This window comes from Silene latifolia, chromosome 11, assembly GCF_048544455.1.
Source record: "Silene latifolia isolate original U9 population chromosome 11, ASM4854445v1, whole genome shotgun sequence".
Classification (NCBI taxonomy): Eukaryota; Viridiplantae; Streptophyta; class Magnoliopsida; order Caryophyllales; family Caryophyllaceae; genus Silene; species Silene latifolia.
This window is the reverse complement of record NC_133536.1, coordinates 116,231,938-116,257,905: the sequence shown is the minus strand read 5'-3', so window position 1 is coordinate 116,257,905 and position 25,968 is coordinate 116,231,938. Positions and strand designations below refer to the sequence as shown.

The following is a 25,968-nucleotide window of genomic DNA, read 5'->3' as shown; positions in this document are numbered from 1 at the left end:
TTTTGGAGTATTTATTTCTCTTTCTAAACTTCTATAAGTTATTTGATGAATGAATAATAATAATGCACAACACTAGTAGTGATATTATGTGCATTATAGAGATTATAAAGGGTAAAAACCCTTTGCTTGCTAGGTTGGGAAACCGGGTATGGGGAAGGGGCAATGGCCAATGCATGACCAAGATGCTCTTCACAAAAGCAACTAGGTGTGCATAGCTAGAATTTGGGTTTAATCATTATACTCCTTATACATTATAAAATATAATTAAAAACCCCAACCCACTCCATTATTTCGGTACATATATTGTAAAATGGAAAGTCCATTTTACAATTTTTTTGTCAATTTGTCACATGTAACATGTTCCATGACATATTACATATAAAATGTATTTTTAACAATTAAAAATCAACATATTAATAAAATATGTCACTTATAAAAATTAACATAGTAATTCATAATTACTTGTACCAAAAAGTGTTTCCGAATTATAAATTACAACATTCTGTATTTATAATAATTTATTCATTCCGTTTCAATTGTTTCCGTAAACAATAATTTCATCTAAGCAATAAAAAAATTCGATCACTTAGACCGTATCTTATTTAATCAAATTGCAATGAGACACGTAAATATTACTTCCAAAATCGTCCGTCAATTTTTAAGTAATTTAATTAACTCGTATCGTCATACGATCAATTAAATATTCAATTAAGAGTGTTACCCTTTAGGTATGACCTAAGCGGATCAACTGATCACCACCGTCGCACGACAGTAATGTCAAACTCTAGTCAGCCAATCATTACCGATATGTGTGGACCAGTTGACTGTAAAATATTACTTCCCCCATGTATTCTTAATATGAGATTTAAACATGTGATCATCATGATCGACAGTTGTGATCGCATTATTGTCGGAGAACACATATTCCAACAATCTCCCACTTGTCGTCGACAAGTGTGCGTCACCAATTCTCTTGTCCTATTACTATCTCCCACTCAATGCAAGGTGTCTTTCAGGTCGTACTTGCAAGTGATCATATCGAGAGTGGCCGGAATTTATCTACCATAGATACCTTCCGAGCGTGGCCACGCATTTCCAGTTCATTACTCCTCGAGTGGCCCTGAGATATTATTATAACCCTGACAAGGGGTACACAATTCCTATCGCACTTATTCCCTTCGACTAGCCACAACCATCATAACCCAAAATATGCCCATTTGACCCCATTTACGAAGGTCGTAGTAACATAAATCAAAGTTAATCTGAAACTGTGCCACCTTAGGCGAACAGTCTTTAGTCAAAAAAATCGACTCATTAGAATACTATAGTAGCTCTCGCCACGACCAGGCTATATAAATTTGCTAGAACTCTATAAGCGGTCATAAGGCTCGACAAAGTGTTCCTAACAGTCTGCCTATGTGATCGACTAGTCATCTCGTATGACTCCATGGCACTTGAACTTGCCATCAATCGCATCACACTCTAGTCACTTTGAGACGTCACCTCATGTAAGTGACTATGGGCGAATACAATGCTAATCCGTGTTCACTTTAACGGAGTCAATTGTCTCTACAACCCGTTTGGATGTAACAAAGTATAAGGTGAGTTAATGATAACTCAAACGACGAATGTCGACATCACATCCGGGTAGTCAATACCATATTACAACCTTGTGATGTATATCGTAAGTGTGTAAACACTAGTCGATTGCAATAGAAGTTTAACATACCATGTGTCCATGTGTTCATACTTCTTGTATTGCACTTCCTTTATATTCATGTTATCTATCGTAGCATGAACCTTACCAAGTACACATCTAGGTTCCCAACCTAGGTTTAGGTTCTTTATCTTGAAAGAACTTTCTTGTTGTTTATCACATAACAAACGAATTGTGGTGGATAATATAACTTGCACTGGTCAAGTGTTCTACCAACTCACAATGCACTAGGTATACGTTTTGTAGGGTCTTGCAATAATTGTCAAGATGATTAGTCTAGCACTTCTCATAAGTCCTAGCGTTTTAGAAAATACTAGTTTTGAGTAACTTCTTACTACAACTAAGTATCTTTCCAACTTCTTATTTCTCCTTTTAGTTTGAATAGCTTAGGATTTTCATAAATCCTTACACGTTTTCAAACTTCAATATGTGCAACTTCTTGTCACATAACAGAGTGTTCTGTTAAACACTAGAATAGCTCATTAGTTCTCCTCGAGAATTCATGACGATTCTTCTATGGCTTACCAATGAGTCATCATGCTCTTAAGCATATGATTCATTATTGGACATGGTCATGATTATTCTAATGACGGAAACATTAGTAATTCATAATCATGTGATCAACCATTCTTAGGTTCAATGAATGACCATGACTGCTTATGGTAATTCCATTTTCATCGATATGAATAACCTACGTTTCTCGTTGATTTGATGTGTATATCTCAATACCTATCCAACATCCCATGATGTGATTGGATTCATCATAGTCCATTTTCATCCAAAATTGAAAACTCAAATACTTCTTTGCGAAAGATAGTACTAGCTCGTAATTCTCAATGAGTAATGAGTTATAAATTTTACAAGATGATTGCTCCCACTAAATTCCATGTCTTCACATGATAATTCCAAACTCCCACTCAATTCACATGTTTCGCAATTGACTAATCAATCGAAACATTTCAAGAATTGAAATACATTTTGCTTTGCCAAGTTATTAAGATAAAATCAAATATGTTCCCAACATATATTTTCAAAATACTTATTTAGAAAAGGTTTCAATCTTAAACTTATGGAAAGAGATTTTTAATCTCTAACTCATTCATTTTATAATGATGCGTAGCAATGTCATTATTTAAATGTGAATTTCATTTAATACACGTCTTTCTCAAAATACCCTTTTCCGGAAGGAGGTTTAACCATTTCATTTTCATAATGAGGTTAAGTAATGACACTAGCATGGTTAACAATTAACTTAGCTCTTGTAGATATCGGCATATCTTTCTTTGCAACTTTTAGTCATAAATCTCATTTATTTTCAAGGATGCAACTTTGTTTCATTTAGGCTCTTAAGTAAATATCAATATTGAAACTCTTGGTCGAATGTTGTTCATAAACTAGCCAAAACTCTTCTTAAGACTTTACTTTAGTCATTTTCTTCCAAAACTTTCTTTTGGTCTCCTCGTGTAGTAATCTTAAGAACATATTCTTTTAATTACTTCATTTGGTCTCTTTTGTCATGTAGATCTCATCTATTCGAGACCATAGATCTCATCTATTCGTGTATACTATCTATTTAGGTATACAAATCATTCTTTCTTCCGTAGATCTCATTTACTCAAGCATACAAATCATTCTTTGTATTCTTTGTGTCTTCATTTTTCTCCCACTCTATCTTTCGAATAAGTACACTAGATATTCAAAGATAGCTTATCAAACACAAATAATGATTTTGAAGTATAAGGAGGACTATCTCATAGATTGACTAATAGTTTTAGATTTGATAAGTGTACTTGATAATTGACATTCCTTTAGGAGAGTTCATCAACTCAACATCACTTTATAATTGATCATACACAAGCCTTAAGCTTGTGGACATATAATGAATCCCATCAATATAGTTGCCTATTAGATCACTTTAAGTAGATCATCATATGTTTCTATGTGCAAGCATATAAAGACGAATTTTTAGAACAAAGAAATACGATAAAAGGGGTGACTTGGGTTGAAAACCAAGCCACCATAATTCAAAATACAACCATTGTTTTAGAAAGGATCAACTATTTCCATGTCGAACACGGAAATCAAAATAGTTCTAAAAATCCGAAACATAACTTAAAATAAGACAATAATAAAAAGCCAAGCTTCATTGGAAGCTACTCCTAGCTCCTTGATGATTTCTCAAGCTTGCTTTTCCTTTCCCTTGTCTTTTCTTGGAGGAGGCCCTATTTACGATAAAAAGGGCATACATTATCACAACTTTGTATCAAAATACCATAGTTGAATTAGAAACATAAAAGAAAGGATAGTCATTTACCTACTGGAGTGATATTTCCAGCTTTAATGTCACCAAGGTACTTGGAACAATTCCTTTTCCAATGTCCAACACCATTACAATAATGGCATTTATCAAGAGGACCCTTCTTGGTCTTGGAAGTGCTAGCTTCAAAAGTCTTAGCCTTGGTGGACATGGGAGCTTGCCTCTTACCCTTTTTCCCATTCTTTTTGAACTTCCCTTTGCTCTTGGTGCTTATGTTAAGCACATCCTTAGGTGGGTTAACATTTAACCCCATGTCTCTTTCGGCTTGCACAAGTAACTTGTGCAACTCTTCAAGAGACACGTCTTTGTCTTGCATGTTAAAATTCACCCGGAATTGAACATAAGCTTTGACTTTGGATAAGGAGTGTAGAATCCTATCTACAATGAGCTATTTAGGGATTTCAACTTTTTGAATCTTCAAAGTCTCGACTAGCTCCAACAATTTGAGCACGTGAGGGCTAACCTTTTGGCCCTCCTTGAAATCGAGATCAAAGAATGCCGAGGCCGCCTCATATTGGACGATCCTCGGAGTTGGTGAAAACATTGTCACAAGTTTTGAATAAATTTCATTAGCGGTGCTCATTTTAAAGACTCTCCTTTGGAGATCCGCCTCCATCGCAAAAATCAACACATTTTTCATTGCAGCGGACTCTTTGTGGTAAGCCTCATATGCTTCCCTAGTGGCGGCACTCGACCTAGCATTAGGTTCGGGTGGAGAGGACTCGGGGTGAGTCGGCCACACCCTGCAAGTTGTTTGAGAAGACAAAGAAAACAAGAATGGTGAGTGGCTTAGTCCGAGCTGCTGAGACAGACATAAGTTTTTCTAATCGATTTAGTGTTTCTTTTTTCTTAGAAAAAACGGTAATATTTATTACATTTAGTTTTTTTTTTTAATATATATCATATCTTCCTTATTTTTTGTTTTTTCAAGCTGCTTATGAGGAAGAGATGAGTCGACCAACGCTTACTTGAGAGGATCCGGACGAGCCATAATCCAGGAGACTCCATTTCCAAACTTGATCCCGCATCAATTAACCTACCTTTATGTGCTAAGGTTATATCAAGCTAGGAGACTCCATTTCAAGCCATATAACAAGTCATAATCCCATTAAGCCTTAACTTTACAAAATCAAGCTCCAGAGATTTGTTCATTAACGCCTCTTATTTCCGAGCTCCACATTCCAAATATCCAATCTAGTTTCACGTTGACCAAGACAAGGAGTCTTCAAATATTTTACTACCCAGAACGGGACATACCGAATTCATCTTTAGGATCCATGGATAACACCATTTTCCCCTCATAATTCGATACTTAGGACCCCTTTTTGTCGCCCCTTACCTACCTTAGTATGTCACTTTAGCTCATTTTATCTTAATCCGTGTCTCTCTCACCATGCCTTGCACAAATGGTGTTTTCGAGCTATGTTACTTTCTTTTGTTGACCTTCTTGTAGGTACCTTGCTCGGGAATTCTACCGGGACGGAGTTTGAGTGAAATTAGCTTAAAGAAAGGAAGCAACAAGGAGAAATTGTAGCCGAGGGAGTAAACAATACCCGACCGGGCAAAACTATACCCGATCGGGCACAATTATACCCGGTTGAGTATATCTCACCCGTTTTGTGTTTTTGACTTTTTTAGGCCAGATTTTTGCGTTTCATCCAACCGGGTGTAATTTGACCCAGCCGTGTACAATTCACTCCCTCGGTAACAATTTTTGTCTTCTCTTGTATTTCCTCCTATCTTTTGTACTTCATATATATATAGCTAACTTTCAAGAAAATTAGGGATCCAATCCTAACTACTGAAGAAGATTTGCATGGTTAAGAGAGGAAAAACTTACATTCCTTTGTAACTTGTGAATCATTCTTCATCAATCAAGAATATAATTATTGTTCTTCCTTTGTTCTTCATTATTATTCCTACTTCTCATTGTTTGGTATTACTTCTTTCCTTTCCATTTTCTTCTTTACTCATCAATTGTTTTCATTTGCTTTCCTCTGGATCTCATTTGCAAGTAGTTGTTAGGATTAATTGTTTGTTGCTAGATTAGTCAAAATCTCTCTCTTGTTTGTTTGTTCATGTTTTTAGTTGAGGTTCTTCCATACAAAGTTTGCACCTTTGATTAGTTTTGAGAAAGTTTGTTCCTTTTTGTATTAATTCATCCTACTCTTAGTTTAATTAATAGATCTCCTTATTTCCTATAGTTAATTGCATGTTTAATTGTCGAAATCAAATAATTACCATGTTTATTGTTAGACCATCTACCTTTAATAATTGTCTTGCCACACAAACATGAATAGTGAGTAGTCTCCTCACTAAGGTGTGTTTAGGTCCGACATGAGTAATTCACATGCTTAATTCCACCTAAATTTGTTTTCAAGGGGGAAATTAGTTGGGTTTCCATTGGAATTTGATTGTTTATGTTTTAATTGGGAGTTTGGTTGGTTGGGTACCATTGTCAACCAATGGGAATTAGTTAGGTGCCTAGTTGACTTGCTTTTTACATTACTTGCCAATCAAGGTTGAACCCGGAAGGGAGAACCTTGAGAGGGTGCCTTTGGGGAACCGGGTTGACTTTCACCTTTAGGAAAAAGGTTAGAAACCACAGGAATTTATCGCACGCGTTTTCGCACTAGTAGAAAAAACACCTATTGCGTCAGTTGAATTGCGTCGGTTTTAGAAAACACGAAGCAAAAAGTACTCACTTTTGGCGGGAATCCAATTTCGCCCTATAGGGAAGCTTAATGCGTCGGTTCTTGGAAAAAAACTGATGTATATAATGCGTCAGTTCTCAGCAAAACCGATGTATTTAATTAAATACATCAGTTATGTCACTAAACCGACTTATTTAATTTTTGTTTTTTTGTATCGGTTATATCTAAAACTGACGCAAATGATGTTTAATTAAAAAAAAATTACGATTAAACATTGATATTCATTCACTCTCGCTAAAACCTTTCAATTTTCATCCCCAAACAACTATCCAATTATAGAGTATTTCGGAGGGAGAGAAAAACAAAAATCCCCAAATCTTCAACAATGGTTGTCGAACCCAATCAAAGACAAGAAATTGAAAGCCAAGGATGAATAAACCACCGAGATCGATGGTGGCCTTGTTCTCTTTATTGAGTAACTTCAGGAAATCCAAGATGAACTTGAAAAGGTTTGGATTTTTTTTCGATTTTTATAGGGTTTTTGCATTTTGGGTGAACATAGCTTTGTAAATTTGTGTATAATGGTGTATATGTTTGTTATTGTTATTTTTTTTTGGATTTGTGATTTTTGATGATGGGTAGTTGAGATTATTGCTACTTCTCGATCAATGCCACCGGCGTACTCGTTAAAGATCTCCGTCGCAAACTCGCCAACTGCACGAGCGTCGACTACACTAATCTCCCATGTTCACTCTTTCTACCTCCCAGGCTCGCGATTTTCAAAGGGTTTTTGTCTTCTTTACTTTGTTTTCCAATTTCCTTGTCAATTTCATTCTAAATCTAATTTATTGTTGAACTAATGTTATCTTGTGCTTAATTGATTTTGATTTGATGAAATTGTTGAGTATTTGGGGAAAACGAAACCCTAACTTTTATGAATTTCCAATTTCTTTGTCAAGGATTGCTGCGTAGACCGGTCATCAAAGGTATGATATGTACATACACTCACATTAACGCCGTTTCTTATGTTATGCATGAAGTCACAAGGGTTCTCTTGGCACTGCTTCTGTATTTTATAATCGGACAGTGTATTCGAGGATTGGGACATCATGTGTTGCTATGGTTTATCATTCTTTTCGTGTTCCAGTGTTAGTTTGCTTTGAAGTATACATGTTTAGGTCCAACCTGATTCTATATGTGCGATTGAACTTGGTAATCCTTTGTCTATTCTTAATCGTGAATACTTGATAAATTCTTTTTTTTCTTTTTATTATTGTTGGTGTTATAGGAGGCACGAGGCTATTATAATATGCTGGAGGATAGGGATTTAGAACTATGACCTATCGACCTCAGTCTGAATGTTTTCATAAGGTAGGCAAGCAATGCTGATGATCAACGTGATCTCTGCAGGTGATCCAGATGCTAGGTAATGGTTGTTTTTCAACTGTAATTGTTTTTTATTTCGTGGGATTTCAGTTCTTTAGCTTGCTTATAGTTTTGTTAGTAGAATAGTAGCTTAGTAAGTACTTGCTTTGCCTCTATCATTTGTTTACATTATTTTTCTTTATGAAATGTAATTTAATCAAAACTAAACAAATAGTTAGGACAGACGGAGTATGTATATTGTGTATTTGTGCTTGTTATGTAACATGACTAGATTTTTTCTGGAATGAAAATGTTCTGGTTCGTGGGTGTCAACTTTGTGTAACATTGAGGTATTGGAAGATGGAGTTCATGTGAGCCGATTATAATAAAAAAAAGAAGGGTGTAGTATCATTAATGTTTGTGGGATATACAGTTTAAAAGTAATGTGAAGTTTCCCTTCGACCGTTGGTTACGTCTTGATAGTTTTGTTGAGTACCATTAGGCCGGATGTTGAGCTCAGGTATAATTGTGAATGTTCAGGACTAATCACGCAAATAGGATAGCGGCTATAGTTGAATCGTTCGTCCAGATGCTAAGTTATTCCTCATAAGGTTTAATCTCGAAGTAGTTTAATACTTATGAGATCATGCAGTGGTTTAATCAAACTATTGTATGTATGTTTATTTAGAATGGGATGACGTGGAGAAATTGTGTTTATCAGAATGTGATTTGAGAAAGTTGGTTAGAAATTGTTGAATATCTTAAAGCAGTTGCCTACTTGGAAGCATCCTAAAGAGTTAGTTACTTGTGGGGAAGTAAAATTGTTTTTCGAGCGCCTTTAACATATTGGTTTGGATGCAACAGGGCATCTAATGTCACTTTGATAAAGAAAATGGATCCTAAAAGACGATTTTGCTTAATTTTGCTCAGGGGTTAGTGAAAGATTTGTAGTGAGATACTTCAAAGATTTCTAATGAATTCAATTTCTTGCATTAGATTGTGTAGTTCAACTATTCTTCTACTTGTATCTTCAATATATTTTCGACTTATTTCTCTTTTCCATTTAATTAGTTTAACTTGCTTTTGATCGCCTCTTCAGAAATTCTTTCAGCAATAGTTGGTGACATTACACCTTGCGATGGTATTTCTAAGGAGGAGAAGAATCGTAAGGAACAGGAAGCACTCGACCATATGTGCAATGTCCTTGGCGAAGAATCAAGAGGTATCCCTTATTATCTCTATTTTACTTGCCATTTTATATACATTTCTAGGGCCTTGAGGGGAGTTCCCTTTCAGGCCTTGCTTTTTGACTCTCCGATATAAATTTCCAAGTTAAAGGTCAAGTTGCTTCATGAATTCAACAAGTAGTCATCTATAGGTTTTAGGATGCATTGTGAAGAAAATTCTCACTTGGTTTTGCGGGAATGAGTTCTCACTTGGATAATATGTTTTGTACATTGACAATGAATATGGGTAGGAGTTAAGGAATTCGGAGCAGCTGGTGAACCTTATATAAACCCGGCTGAAAAAATGGCTGCCAAATTGAATACGAGAGTCTTTGTCACTTTTAAGTCTCGTGTGTGCTCTTTGTCTTCATTTTTTATATTTCATGGTTGAATAATACTTTTCGTTTCTCACATTATATTTCACTATTATAAGGTTCCCAATAATTTGATTATTCACTTATTTAATAATGTAATTTGTTAGTCTGAATTTTTTTGTTATGATATATTAGTCTGTCATTAAAGATAGTTGTTTAAACATACTATATCAATTTTTTTTTATGATATCTAATTGACTTTTCTCTTCTCTTGGAGATTGCAGGTGATCTATATATTCTTCTACTATTCCGATCGAGGACTATTGACTACTTGAGTATGTTCAGTTGAGACGTTCAGTTATGTTAGGTTTGTGGCATCAAGTTTGGATTGATATATAGTGTTTTGTAAAGTTTACTAGATGTTTACAGAACATTTAGTATAGATTAGCTTAGTAACTAAACATTGGATTGTATTCAGAACATTGTTTGGTTGAATGAAATGTAATGTTGTTTTACATGCATGTGATGTATTAGTGGCTGGTTTGATTTTTTGTTGCGGGTTTTTATGTTTTAGTATTCGGATTGTCAGTTTTATGGGGAGTTGGCGCCTAAATTTCAGTAGCAAATTTATATATATAAAAAATACATTAATAAATTGCGTCAATTCTTGAATAAAATGATGCATAGGAGGGAAATGAATTTTCACTAAAACAAAATATCAAATGCATCAGTTCTTATGACAAATGACGCAAAAAAAATAAAGATAATGCATCAGTTCTCTAAAGAACTTACGCAAATAATAACTATTTGCGTCGGTTCTACATATTTATTGCGTCAGTTCTATTTACGCAAATGGAGAATTTTTGCGTCGGTTTTTAAGACACAACTGACGCAAATGTTGAATTTTTTGCGCCGGTTTTACAACTGACGCATATCAAATACGACCCCTCGATATACGTCAGTCAAAAACCGACGCAAAAGGCCCTCTACAACTGACGCAATAGGGGTTTTTTCCATTAGTGTCGAGTCCTAGAAACTTGCATAAGAGAGGTCCGAATCAAGAACCCGGGAGGGAGGTAAGTGGGGAATCCTAATGTCTTAATATGAGTCCAGGAGGAAATTATTAACCGAGTTAGAGGCGTTTTCCCACACTAAGCTACCCCTAGACGATAATTGACGGAATTAACGTGTTGATTATGAATTGTTAGTGACTTAATCGCACCCCAGGCCTTTCTTAAATTGATTAAAACCGTATTCAATACTTGCTTCTTAATCTGGTCCTTGTGTCAATTGGTAGTCTCATTTGCTCCTTGTGTTTGACCCTTTATTGTGCAACGATACGTCGACTTGCAAGGTTAAAACTTTGACCATCATGTTTTTGGCGCCGTTGCTGGGGAGCAAAGGAAATATATTTGTTTGGGCTAAAATTTACATAATAGGTAGAGCCCACCACTACAAGAAAAACTAAAACAAGCAACATATTTTTAGCGACTGACCCGGATAGTCGCCAAATTGGCGACTGATATTAGAATTAGCGACTGAAATCAGTCGCTAATTTGGCGACTGCTTCTTTTAAAAAAGGAATCTTAGTTAGCGACCGACTTTCAGATTTAGCGACTGAAGTCGGTCGCTAAATTGCTTTATAGAAATCCCGCAGCATTCTTTCCCTCTCTCCTGATTTTCTCTTTTGAACAAAAAAAAAAGGAAAGGCGATCGACAAGAACAACGACACCACCACCTATTCTAGCCGTGGCCACCGTCCTCACCGCCTCCACCACTCCTATTTAATTAGGTTAGTTTTTTTTATTTAATTTCAGTTTAATTGGTTTAATTTGTTAGATTAATTTGTAGTTAGTTGGATTAATTTGTGGTTATTTTGCTAGATTCATTTGTAGTTATTAGGTTAGATTAATTTGTAGTTAGATTTTAGTTTAATTTGTATTTGAATTAAAAGGGAATGATTAAGGGGGTTTGTGTTTAGGTTTAGGGTTATGGGTGGGGGTTTGGTCGGCCGTGGGTGGCGGTGGGTCGGCCGTGGGTGGGTTGTGGAAGTGGTGGGTCGTGGGTGGTGTTTGGCGTTGGGTAGCTAAGTTAAACCGTGTTATTATTATTAGTATTAAGCTAAGTGGAACCGTCTTAATATTATTATTATTATTACTAAGTTAAGTGAAACCGTCTTATTATTATTAGTATTAAGCTAAGTGGAACCGCCTTTTGCATTAATGGAATTAGCTAAGTGGAACCGTCTTTTGGATTAAGAGAAATTAGCTATTAGCTAAGTGGAACCTTCTTTAGGACTTGATTTTGATAAATTTAGTTTGATAATGTATGTTATTGATGAATTGAGGTTGAATAATCCTGATTTTTTTTTTCTTTTCTCCTTCCAGGGTTGTCACCGTGCTACTGAGCACCACCGTCCGCCGTAGCTGTTGCTTCTCTTTTTTTTTCATTTCTGCTTTTATTTGATTAGGTAACCTCCTCTTACCAGTTACCTTTTAAATTTACTAATTTTAGTTCAAATTATGCTACGGGCACTAGGATAAAAACCTTTATTATGTTGTTGATATTGTGCTATTGATTGACTTAATTAATTTAGTACCAAGTGTTGTTTATCTTAAACTTTAAATTATTGTTAGTTTGATTTGATGTTGACTTAGTACCCGTTCAAGAATTACTCATTAGGAGTAATTCTTGAATAGTCCCCATTTTGGGACTGTCTTTGTACATTTCAAGTCATTTTGGTAGTAAACACGTACTTGTGAATTATTAATGAGGAATGAGTTTGGTGGCGATCCCTTTAATGTTCTCCGAATACATGTATATGTGGAGTAATTATTTAAACTACATTGATGTGTATTTGGAGAACTGAAGGGAATTGCTGCCGAATTTTTTCCTCATTAATAAATTACAAGTGTGTTTGCTAGTGACTTGAAACGTACATTGACGGGTTTAGGTTGGAGTGATAAGGACCCTATTCGAAGATGGATTACTTGTTGACAATATTTATATATTGTTTTCATATGTTTATTGTATAATGTGAAAATTTTGTATGTAATATTATTGTTATTTTTAAAAAAATGTTTAAATTATTGTGGGTTCTTCTTTAGATTTAAATGAAGAGATTGGAACGTGATACCTGGTGATGTGAGTATCAAAAATAATATTTATAATTTTCCAAACTACAACTAGCAAGCGATAGTAAGGGTCGATCCGCAGGGAGGTAGGGAGTTAAGTTGTTTTATTTCAGTCTATGGAATTTCTGGGGGGGTTTTAGATTGAAGTAAATCTAAGTCTAAATGCAAAAATTAGATAAGCAAACAATAGAAATAAGTGTAAGCAAATGATAAAAAGGAGCTAAGACGGTCGGTTCACTATAGCTGCGATGGCATATAATCCTAGGTAAGTCCGAAATACAGTCGTGTAGGATGGGTAAAACATGTCCTCTCGGCCCAAGTTAACTAGTAGCTCCTTTCGGCCTATGGTACTAGTCCCTAAGTCTCACTAATACTAGCTCTCGCCCTGAAAAGTGATTCCTAAAGCCTAAATTACTTATCTTTCGATCTTAGCAATTTAGTCGTCTTAATTCATTAATTAATGCCCTCCTATATCTCTCGATCTACGGGTTGGTCAAAACTAAGCATCTAACAAGTCTCCTCTCGCTCTCATTGTTAGATATTGCACTTAACGAATCAAACGATGCTAATCAGACACGGGTCTGGTCGATCGACCAACTACTTCAGTCGACCGACCACACGGCATAGTCGATCGACCAGTTAAGCTAGTCGGTCGACCATGCCCTAATTCGGGGTCACCTATTCTACGCCATCTGCGCTATAGCTCCCCTACATCTTAGCAAAGGTACTTAGCTACTCATGTGAATGATAACAACAGTAAAATTAACAAATAAAGCAATTGAATTCATAATTGAATCAACTAAATAAATAACTAACATGAAATGAGAATTCGGCTTTGGGAAATCTAAACTATCAATTCTAAACTACGGAAGAATTAAGCCAACGAATACCGTAAAGAAGAAGTGAAGAGGAAAGACCAAAATCCAATGCAAAAAGTAAACTTTATTGATGAAACTAATCTAAACTAATGAAATAATCCAAAGTTCAGCTTCTCTGTATTGAACCCTAATTAATTCTCTATATCCTCTTCTGAAACCTCAGGTTACGTTATATAGAAAGTCTTACGTAACTTATTCCTATAACCTAATTACAAATGGGCTTGAACTCTTCTTTTAATTTTCGCGTCAGATCGTGGGGTGGTCGATCGACCACCGGGACCAGTCGATCGACTGCCCCTCTTTCCTGCAGACTTCTGTTCAGCATTCTGACAGTCTATAGACCACGTAGGTCAGTCTATAGACCACTGTAGCTGGTAATCCGCTTCTGAAACTCTCGCAAATATATCTTTCAGGCCTTGAATTGTGTACCAAGTTCGCTTCCTGAGTCTTTACTTCATGTCAAATGCAATGTTAAGTACTTAGGGACGGATTCAGGTCGATTTCCGCTGGATTCTTCACATTTCTGCAATATTATACAAAAACATGAAAGTAGACGGAAATAGGGAAAATAGTAGCATAAACTACATAATTGAGCTCTGAAATGCGTGTGAAATAGGGTGTAAAACATCATATTTAGGACACGCATCAAACTTCCCCAAACCAAACCCTTTCTTGTCCCCAAGCAAGAACTAGACTCGATCTTACACTACTACAGATACAGGCTATAACAACGTTTAAAAACCATTGTTATATAAAATAGCGGACGTTGTTAAAGCGTCCGTTGTAAAAGGTTTTAACAACGGTTTGTTTTCTTAAGCAACCCGTTGTTAAAACTATTAACAACGGTTTTAAGTATAAAAACCCGTTGTGGAAAGTGTGACTCAATTTTGGTGGGAAAGGTATAACAACGGTTACTTTACAAAGAACCGTTGTTATAACTAAAGACAACGGGTTGTTTCTACATAACCGTTGTTGTTTGTTTTTACAAAATAAAAAAAAATTAAATTACATATTACTAGATGCATGCATAATTACGGGGTCCGTTATAATTCCGATGCATGCATTATTACTGCCATCCCTGCATATGAATGGACAATATATGGAATGAGAAGGGTTTACATAAGATTTGAAGCAGGGAGATATGATGATTATGGCACAACTTCCTAAACATGCATATATTATATTAATTAAAAAACAACTCAAAGGACACATTACTTAGTATAAATACATACATTATCTCAACCACCATTCCATTATCTCACTATCTTCAAACCCTAACTGCTAAAACAATCTCCAATTACCCCTAATTAATCTTTCAAACAACTCTAAAGTTCATCAACAAAATGAACGATTACATCCTTAAAACTCTTACTATGACCGAGAACAACAACAGCTTCATCCGCCGGTTGCTCCACATCGAGGACAGTTTTAGGAGCTATCTTGTGGATGCTCAAGCCGCACTCAAGGACTTCTAGGTAAACTGGCCAATTCCTCATGCATTCCCATAAGCTCCCAAGTCAGCTAACCTTTAGTATCTGTCAAATCTGCTCCCCATTATGTTTCATCACAGGTGTTCACGAATACACAGTCAACCGTGAGGTTGAGTAGGAATAAACACTAACAACCAGAACATACGATAACAATACACTTTCCATTCTCATAGCACAACTCCCTGACAACGTGATCCTTTCCATGACTTAGCACACCTCCCTTAACAACATGCGCACATTACTTTGGTATCCCTCCCTTAACAACGTACCACCAACATGTAATAGTACCCCTCCCTCACAACGTACATATTACCATCACCCAGTGTACAAACTCCCTCAACAACGTGCAACTGACTGTCGCACAGCTTTTCATAATAATCACATTCACAAGCAACGATAACAATGCCAATCACCTCATCATTATTATGAATATTAACCAACAAAAATCAATATAATTCACCCTTCCAACAATCACGATAATATCAATCAACATATTCAATATAATTCTCCCTTCGAATAGTTACGATAATATCAACCAACACAATTCACATATGATCACTTCACTTTAATATAAACCATCCATTATACCAAACATTATCGAATAACAGTTGAGTAGGAGTTATCCTTACCTGACAAGCGATTCCAATTAACCAGCTCAAGCGGTCCAAATAATTAAAGCAACCAGAACCCGATTATAAATTCTTCATAAATCGACCTATCATAAATATTATTCTTTACTTATTATTTATCCAAATTAATTATTTATTATTTAAATCATTATATTATTTTAACTGATTACAATTTAACTTAATTAATTATATTCCCGTGTAACGATTACGTAAACCCGACTTAATGATTATTTAAACAAACCCATTCACATCCACACCCAATCCCGTGAAGACAATCCCACGTCCACACTCATATACACAATCCCGTAACAACACAAACCCACATCCCCACAACTACGGTTTTACCGTGTCCCTTACCTCACCAAAACCCGCGTCCCATGACACTCCTAGCCACCGACACCACCGCCCAAACCTACCATAGCCTAGCTCGTACCACAGCCACTCCCGTCAACCATCTAGCACCTGCTAAAACACCCCCTACAACCTCCAATTTACACGCCCTATAAAGCCCCCGAAAACCCGACACAAAACAACATAGCTAAAACACTCACCACCCTACCACCACCACTGGAACAAGGTGGTTCCAGGGTGGTCCCTAAATCCCTTCGACCCTACAATACCACCACAGAAACCTCCCTACACTGGCAGCAACACCAACCACGTCGCCTCCCCTGTTTTACGCTAAACCGACCACTACCACCACAAACCACCACTTTCACCCTCCCTGACACCTCCACCCTGGTCAACCCAAACAACCGGTCCAATTCCCACCATACCCAGATAAAGCCACGTCCAGTTTAGGGTTCTATATAGGGTCGAAGTCCTCTGTCCTATTTCACGTGTTTCAAGCCCTAGCCGCCACAAACCACCTTCGACAGCCCCAACGACCCCACCACAACGGTCGACTCTCACCCCTGGTCTCAACCCTAGTCTCGGTCAGGTCTGGGTCACACGCAACAAAGGTCAAAAACTCATATAACCTACGGTACAAACACCTTCAACCACCTACACGAAACCCATAAAAAGACCCCTGCCCTGATGGTCATTGTTGATAAAACGGAGGTCCGGCTACCCTCTAGTGGTCCACAGTCATATTCACGGTCAAAACAAGTCCTATGGTGGCCTAAATAACAAGTTATAACGAAGCGAAGTGTATACAGGAGACGGTCATAAAGTATTACCTTGAGACGATAATAAAATTAATTCATTTGCTTTTCTCTTCCTTAATTATATTCTTCTTTATCTTAGATCTCTTCCTTCTTCTTTTATGAATTATTTTTCAGCTATCATGGTATTTATAGTCTAAGATTAGAGAGTATGTGAGGCCAATTAGGAAACTACTACAATTACCTTATTCTAATTATTATAGGAATTGCCAATTATTATTATTATTATTATTATTATTATTATTATTATTATTATTATTATTATTATTATTATTATTATTATTATTATTATTATTATTATTATTATTATTATTATTATTATTATTATTATTATCATTATTATTTTTTTTTTAGGTGAAATGTGAGTATATATATATATTTCAAAAAAACATATCCAATTACAAAAGGACAAAAAAGCTTTCTACAAATAGAAACAAAGCATTTCTATTAACAGAAACCAATCCAAGTCCTTGCATTCAACTCATTTTGTCCTCCTCTACGATCAGTAAATTTGCGAATTTGTTGTTGGACCACCATCTTCATCCGTTCTGCCACTAGCACAGGCCTGATAACACTGAACTGAGTTCGAGCAAGATTGCGTTGATGCCAACCTGTGTACCTGTAGCACGATAGCACCAAGGCTATAGCCTTCCATTTCATGCTGCTATCAGAAACATTCAGCAGCTCACTATCAGTGGGGAAAGGGCGTTCAATCCAGTCTTCAATATATTTCTGAACTTGACAACTAAATTTACATTCAGCAAACAGATGCTCATTAGTTTCAGCCTGTTCTGCATATAGGACACACAAGTCATCCTGACAGCACCCATACGAAAAGAGTTTGGCTTTAGTATTCAGTCCACCCTGCATTATCAACCAGGAATTGAAGGAATGTTTGGGAACATTCCATTCATTCCAAACTATTTTTGTCCAATGCTGAGTAGGAGCTGTTCCCATAAGCCATTCATATCCATGGCTAATTGTATAACCTTTTTTATGAGGAGCCTAACAATTATCAATGAATCCATGCTTAAGCTGCTCCTTCACCTTACAAATAGTCTTCCAGGTCCAAGTCGAGTCATTTGCAGGTGTATAGTCATTCCAGTTCATTCCTTTGAGATAAACACTATCTATCCACTTAATCCAAAGCCTGCCAGCCTTCACATATATCCAGTTCACCAATTTTCCAACTGAAGCAATGTTCCAAGTGCTGGCTTTTTTAATCCCTAGTCCCCCTGCAGCTTTTGACATGGTAACTCTGTCCCAACCTACTAAAGGAACTCTATGATATTCAGAGGAGCTATCCCATAGGAAGTTCCTACATATAGCCTCAACTCTCTTAATAGCAGCTTTAGGAATGACAAACATTGCTGCCCAGTAATTGTACAAAGTATTAAGCACTGAATTTATGAGAACAACCCTACCAGCATAAGATAGCTTTTTTGCACTAATACTTCTGATCCTTGTCACCATTTTCTCCACAAGACTGCTGCACTCTTTCTTTGATACTTTCCCTGGCTGAATTGGAACCCCTAAATATCTAAATGGCATTTTTCCTTCCTGAAATCCAGTGACTGATAGGATATCAGTCTGCAAGTCCACATTCATACCATTAAAAAATATTTCTAACTTTACATTGTTCATCTGCAAACCTGATGCATTAGAAAAAGGAGGTGAAAGCTTTAACAAGGAGGAGAATAGATGGGGCATCTCCTTTGCAAAACATCAGGAGATCATCTGCAAACATGAGGTGAGTTAACTTAATTCCTTTTCACTGTGGGTGATAATGAAATGGCCATCTGGCTATGGCATAGGCAATGAGCCTTGTCAAATAATCCATACAAATAGTAAAAATAAGAGGAGAGACTGGATCACCCTGCCTGAGTCCCCTCTTACCCTTGAAGTACCCAAAGTTGCTTCCATTCAAGACTAAGGTGTAGGAAGTAGTTGTTATGCAAGTCATCAAGAGATCAATAAATTTGTTAGGAAACTTCAGTCCAACCAACAATTGTGCCACAAAGTCCCATTCTACAGTATCATAGGCTTTCTGAAAATCAACTTTGAATAAGCATCTGGGAGATACATTTTTCCTAGAGTATTGATGTACTATATCCTGGCATATCAGAACATTCTCAATAATGGACCTACCTTGTACAAATGCTCCTTGACTTTCATGTATCAGATCAGGCAATACCAGGACAAGCCTATTGCAAAGAATTTTAGAGATAACCTTGTAAAGTACATTGCAGCAAGCAATGGGTCTGAACTGTTTAACTGAGGTAGGTCTCTCACACTTAGGAATCAGGCTAATGTTTGTTGCATTCAGTTGAGTTAATAGTTGACCTGTATTAAAGAAATCTTGAACAGCATCAACCACATCACTTCCAATCAAATCCCATTAGTCCCTAAAAAATCCACTTGAATACCCATCTGGACCAGGGGCTTTATCAATAGGAATGGAAAAGACCACCTGTTTGACCTCCTCATAAAGCATTGGCTTATTCAGAATAGAAATGTGTTCCTCTGTGCAAAATTTCCCAAATTCAACGAATGCAGGTCTCACATGCTCAGTTACCTTTCTACTACCAAGGAGTCCATTATAATACTCTAAGAATGCATCCTGAATACTCTGATTATTAGTACATACATTCCCTTGCTGATCTTCAATCTGAATAATAGTGTTTCTGATGCATCTTTTCTTTATGCTGGCATGAAAGTAAGCAGAATTAATATCCCCATCATCAGTCCATTTGATCTTGGCTTTCTGCTGCAGAAAACTATATTTGGCCTTGGTCAAAACTCTAAGATTCTCCATAGCTTCCCTCTCCCTGGTGATAAGAGAAGGATTCATAGGGTCACCCATTATATGACTCTGAATCTCAGCTAAAGTCAGTTCTGCCTCCTCAGTCTTGACTTCAATATCAGAATAGCATTCCTTGTTCAGATCTTTTAACACATTCTTTAAGGCTTTCAGTTTCTTAACAATGCAAAACATTCTTGTGCCATTCACAGTACTATCCCATACTTCCTTGATCCTGGGAATGAACCCAGCTGCACTCCCCCACATATTAAAATATTTGAAGCTCCTAGACTTAATGACATCCAACTATTTATTAGAGACAGCACATGGATTGTGATCAAGGAGTCGTTCAGGGTGGAAATGACCCACCATTTCTGGATACACACTTAGCCACTCATTGTTTACTAGAAATCTATCCAGTCTACTGTATTTTCTATGCTCAACATCTTGCTTATTCGTCCAAGTATAGAAAGCCCCTGTAGCCTGTATATCAATCATCCCACAAGCATTCATGCAGTCAACAAAAACATCCATATCCTAATCTCTAGTCTGCCCTCCTAGTCTTTCTTCAGGATTCAGTACAGTGTTAAAATCTCCAGCTAGTGCCCATGGTCCAGTACAAGTAATGGCAAACTTATTCAAACACCTCCACAAGTCAAGTCTATCCTTCCCCTCATTAAAAGCATAAATCAAAGTTAAAAGAAAGCTATTCCCACTAACTTTAACAGTAATCTGAGCATGAATAAATTGAGGATTATACTCCAGAATATGAACATCAAATAATTGTGGTTGCCATAACAGCCACACCCTTCCACCCTTATGAGTATGAGTATTAGTGGTAACACACCAACCATCAAACAGGTTAAGAGCTATATTAGTCACATTGCCACCATTTATTTTAGTCTCAAGCAGGCCAAAGAGACCTACCTTCTGATTATTCATAAAATTTTTAACTACTTTCTGTTTATTTACATTATTAAAACCCCGCACATTCCAAAATCCAATGTTATTCATGAGGCACAGGTGGATTGGGAGGGTCACCAGTTTGCTTGATATTACTCTGTTGCTGTTTAATTGCATCCAAATCTATAGTTTCATCTTCAGATTCACTATCACCTTGCTCCTCGGGCTGCTGTACAGTGCGCCCTGGAGTAATTGGACTTGCCAGAACAGGGAATTCAGTCTCTGAAAGTTTTGATGCAACCTTTTGTTGGGAAATGTGTCCTCAACAATAGTGCGATCATATGATTTAAATATCATTATTAAATCTCATTTTAAAGAATACAATTGGGAAGTATTTTTACTGTCAACTGGTCAACATATATCGGTAATGATTGGCTGACTAGAGTTTGACATTACTGTCGTGTGACGGTGGTGATCAGTTGACCCCCTAGGTCATACCTATAGGGCAATACTCTTAATTGATCATTTAATTAATCGTATAATGTTACGAGTTAATTAAATTACTTGAAAAATTGACGGACGATTTTGGAAGTAAAATTTACGTATCAAATTGAAATGTGATTAAATGAGATACGGTCTGAGTAATCGAATTGTATTATTACTCGGATGAAATTATTGTTTAAAGAAACGATTGGATTTGAATGAATCATTATAAATGCGATTTATAAATTGGTAAAATTTTGGTACAAGTAATTATGATATTACTAAGTCGATTTTTGTATGTGACGTATTTTTGATAATACGTTGATTTTTAACATGTTAAAAATTACATAACAAATTTATGTCACATATGACATGTGACATATTGACATTTGACAAAAATAATATGGATCTCATATTATCATATGTGCCGAAAATGGGAGGTTGTTTAAACAAATATTGTGTTTGTTTAAGTTAGTGGTAAGCATAATGATAATTACTCTAATTTAGGCATGCATACCTAGTGCCTTTTGTGTAAGAGCACAAAGGCCATGCATAGGCCATTTCCCTCCACCCTACCCGGTTCTCCCTTGGAAAGAACAAGGGTTCTTTTTCTTATTTTTCTATTATTCACTATATGGAGTAGTGTGTGAAAAATAATCATTCATTCTTATCACAAAATTATTTTAGTGAGACAAAAATAATCTCTCTTCCTCTCCTCTTCTCTCAACCGGTTTTGAGAGCCTAATACCAAATATTTTTGGTTCAAATTTTTCACAAGATTAATATTATACTAGCTCAAATAATATTAATTAGATTAAGAGTTAGCTTTGGGTATTATTCCTAAGGAGAGATCCTACACTTGGATCTTGTTCTTCCATTAAGGAAAGCTCAAGAACAAAAGAAAAGGAGATTTCTTTTGTGCCCATTTGAACCGAAATTTCAATGTAAGGATATGATTTCTTCTCTTTTATTATATTGTTTGCATGCATAAAATCCACATTTAATTTTATGACAAATTAATTTTGACATATATGAGTATGTTAGTATGTATATGAGTCTACATTTCCTTCAATTGGTATCAGAGCCACGGTTGTTTGCATGCAAATTGGTTAAAAGTTTTTCCGAGTTATAAGAATAACAAATAAAACTTGTAAAATTTGTGTTATTATGAGATATCACGAAATTAATCCATGCATGTTAATATTTCTGGTCCTAAAATGTTTTAGGATATTTTGGTTAGTTTTTCGGATTTTTATTGTTCATATTTCACTATAATGACATTTAAATGTGATTTTATGAGTAAAAATGTCATTTTTGGTCTAAAATTAGCTATACTTCGAATTTTCACTTGGTTTTTGGATATGTTGTCACATATATTATTTTGAGATAACCTGTAAATTTTCATAATTTTTGGACTTGTTATGCTCGAAAAATGAATTTTTCATTATTAAATTCGGATTTAAGTGAAAAATAGGTTAATATGAGTTAAATTTCGAATCTGGTCATAGAAAATTAATATGTTGTCACATGAAATTTTACAAGATGTGTGTAAAATAATTGGCTATAAAGAAGTCTTTTTGCATGATTTATGAATTTTTGAAGAAAAATAGCATAAATAGTGACATTATTAGTGGAAAATTAATAAAACATAATCTATGACTTAGGAAAAACGTCTAATGTTGCATTTTATTATCTTTTTCAGATCTAAAATTGAAAAGTTAGTGAAAATATTTTTTCCATGTTTTTTATGATTATTTTATTAAAAATCGATAAACCGCAACATTGTTTTTCCGGTAAATTTTCGAAATTTTTAACCTAAGATTTTGAACATTATGAGTGTCATGGAATTTTTCCAGAATGTTCATGAGTTTAAATTTCAAATTTTGAATTTATTTGAAATTTTGTGATTTATTTGAAGTTTAATAGCTTATTTTTGTAATTTTGGTCCATTTATGAACAATTTTGTAAATAAAGGTTAATTATGGTCAAATTATTAGTGAAGACTAAATTTTGAGTCCTAAGAGGTTAGGGTAATTAGCTTATGCATAAATATGAGTTTATGTATTTTTGTGATTATAAAATGTTGAAATCACGCAAATCCGTAAAAACCGAGTAATATACGATATTGGCTAATTAAAGGCGATTTAGCATAAAATTGAGCATGTTCATACATATTATAATGCTGCATTTTCTTTATGATTGTCATAATTTTAATTTATGTAATTTTTGAATTATGTAATTTTACTTAGTATGGCCTTAGATTTTAATTGGTATTTCCCGAAATGTATGGGAATATCGATTCGGTTGTAATTTTTATTGTGATCTCGTATCACCGTTTTGTAATTTAATAGATTTATTTTATTTTAGTTACAAATGTATAATAGGAAATTATGTAATTTATTATGTAATTTTATTCATTCCTAGTACCCAAAGACGGATTTCTTCAAGAATGGCGATACATAAAGACGGTGTTACCTCGAGATGCGTGCCACAACCGAAGTTCAAGGGACCAATGGAGTTGGTTTCCGAATATGTAATAGTTAAATAAGTTTTTCTATTTTAGGAAAGGCCATACTAGGATTTATTTATCTTTATGCTTGCATTTTATTTTATGTCACATGCATTGCTAAATCGCCATAACTAAAACATGCATCCTTATTTTATCGAGTTTATCGACCGTGTCAATTAAAATTATCGTAATTCACCGCTTTAGTTCACTTAAAACGTGATAGATAATAAATTGACATGACCTCTCGCTAAAACAATTAATTGAGACATAGCCTTACCAAATAGTAGAAACCATGAAAACCTATTTCGCGAGGGAGTGCACTCGGCTACCCCGGGGTACAAACCTTGTTACGTAGGGGAAGTGGGTGATAAATGTCTAATCCACCGAATTCATGTTGATGAGGGTTTCATCGGCTACCCCGTGCCTAAGTTAATGTGAGTTTGGACAATGGGCACATTTATTCGAAATTTGGATTGAACTCAACAAAAGTAATTGATAAGGGTTTCATCGGGTACCCCGTGCCCTTGTTGATGTGTTTTGGGCTATAGATAAATATTAGAGTAATTTTATCGACCAAGAGTTCTAAAAGTAGAATCGATTAAAAGGTTAATCCACCGAGTTATATTGATGAGGGTTTCATCGGCTACCCCGTGCCTAAGTTGATATGAATTTGGGTCTTGGAATCATTTATTATAGTTGGGTAGAGGTCACTATATAAATGTTCATATCTTGTTAATTTGCAAGTATGATTTAAAAAAGACAAATGTTAATATTTCCTTTTCCTCCATATTTGTAGTTTTTTACAATGAATCCATCAAATGCTACCGCACCTATAACTATTGAGTCATATCACAATGTTCTTGACGACGTTTGCTCCAACAACAAATTCGATACAACTAGAGAACTTCATTTTGGGATAGGTTCGGATGGAAACCTTAACTTCATCACTTCTTCTAAAACACCCACTACTACTAGACCTCGTGTGAGTCCGTCTCAGGAAGACTACCTCATACGATCTATAGGGTCTTTGTCTCTGGAAGATAAAGATGCCAAAGCTAGTGGGAGCTCTAGCAATCAAGTTCTTGCGTCAAAGGGAAAGAGGTTCAAGAAGAAAGGAAAGAAAGTCAAAAACTTCAAGCAAGTTAATGATGAGTGCCATTATTGCTATGGCATGGGACATTGGCTTAGGAATTGCCCTATGTATTTGCGGAATATAAGGGAAGGACACATTGTTCCAAAAGGTACAATTCCTAAAGAAATTTATGTTATTGATATAAATTATACTTCCACTACGACATGGGTACTAGATACCGGTTGTGGTTCTCACCTTTGTAATCATTTACAGGGTTTAAGAGATGTGGAGAGGCTTAGCAAGGGAGATGTGGATCTACGCCTTGGAAATGGAGCTCGGGTAGCGGCCGAATCCAAGGGAACTTATGTTTTAGCTTTGCCTAATGGATTTGAGTTGTATTTGCATAATTGTTTTTATGTACCTACGCTCTCTAAAAACATTATTTCAATCGCCATGCTAGACATGGACGGTTTTTGTTTTGTCATTAAGAACAATCGTTGTACTATTTCTAGGAATGATTTGGTTATTGGCCAAGCTTCTTCCATTAATGGCATTTACATTTTAGAGACCTCAAATCCAACGAATGATATTTATAACATTCAATCAAAGAAACTCAAATCAAGTGACCCAAGTGAAGCGTTCATTTGGCATTGTCGATTAGGTCACATAAACGAGAATCGCATCAAAAGATTAATTTCAACTAATGTGATTACACCATTTGATTATCAATCATTTGGTACATGCGAATATTGCCTACTTGGCAAAATGACTCGTAATCCTTTTAGTGGTAAAGGGACACGAGCTAGTGAGCTATTGGGACTCATACACACCGATGTATGCGGACCAATGAGTATCACCGCTCGTGGTAATTATGACTACTTTATAACCTTCACCGATGACTTGAGTAGATATGGGTATATCTATTTAATGAAACACAAGAGTGAAGCATTTGAGAAATTCAAGGAATTCCAAAACGAAGTAGAGAACCAATTGAACAAAAGGATTAAGGCACTACGATCCGATCGTGGTGGTGAATAACTTAGTCTTGAATTTGATTCACACTTGAAAGGTTGTGGTATTATATCACAACTTTCTCCACCCGGAACACCACAACTGAATGGTGTTGCCGAAAGGAGAAATCGAACCCTACTTGATATGGTTCGATCCATGATGAGTCAAACCGAGTTACCGAACTCGTTTTGGGGATTTGCAATCCAAACTGCAATTCTATCTTTAAATAATAGTCCCACTAAAGCCACCGAAAAGACTCCATTTGAGACATGGAAAGGAAGAGTTCCTAATCTATCCTAT

General features: G+C 35.8%; 1 protein-coding gene and 1 long non-coding RNA gene across 4 annotated transcripts; one reads left to right on the top strand and one right to left on the bottom strand.

Annotated features, from left to right (window-relative positions):
• The first annotated feature begins 7,046 nt into the window (after window positions 1–7,046).
• LOC141615045 (uncharacterized) lies at window positions 7,047–10,112 on the top strand. 3 transcript variants are annotated; one of them, XR_012529576.1, is made up of 4 exons: window positions 7,047–7,197; window positions 7,977–8,114; window positions 9,165–9,275; window positions 9,878–10,112. It is a non-coding gene; the product is annotated as an uncharacterized LOC141615045 (long non-coding RNA). The 3 variants fall into 3 exon arrangements; XR_012529575.1 differs by having other exon boundaries at window positions 7,331–8,114; XR_012529574.1 differs by lacking the exon at window positions 7,047–7,197 and having other exon boundaries at window positions 7,253–8,114.
• A 7,225-nt stretch (window positions 10,113–17,337) lies between these two features.
• LOC141613847 (uncharacterized) lies at window positions 17,338–17,847 on the bottom strand. The gene has a single exon (XM_074432589.1). It carries the CDS (start codon window positions 17,845–17,847, stop codon window positions 17,338–17,340), a length of 510 nt encoding a protein of 169 aa, XP_074288690.1.
• Between the last annotated feature and the right edge of the window lie 8,121 nt (window positions 17,848–25,968).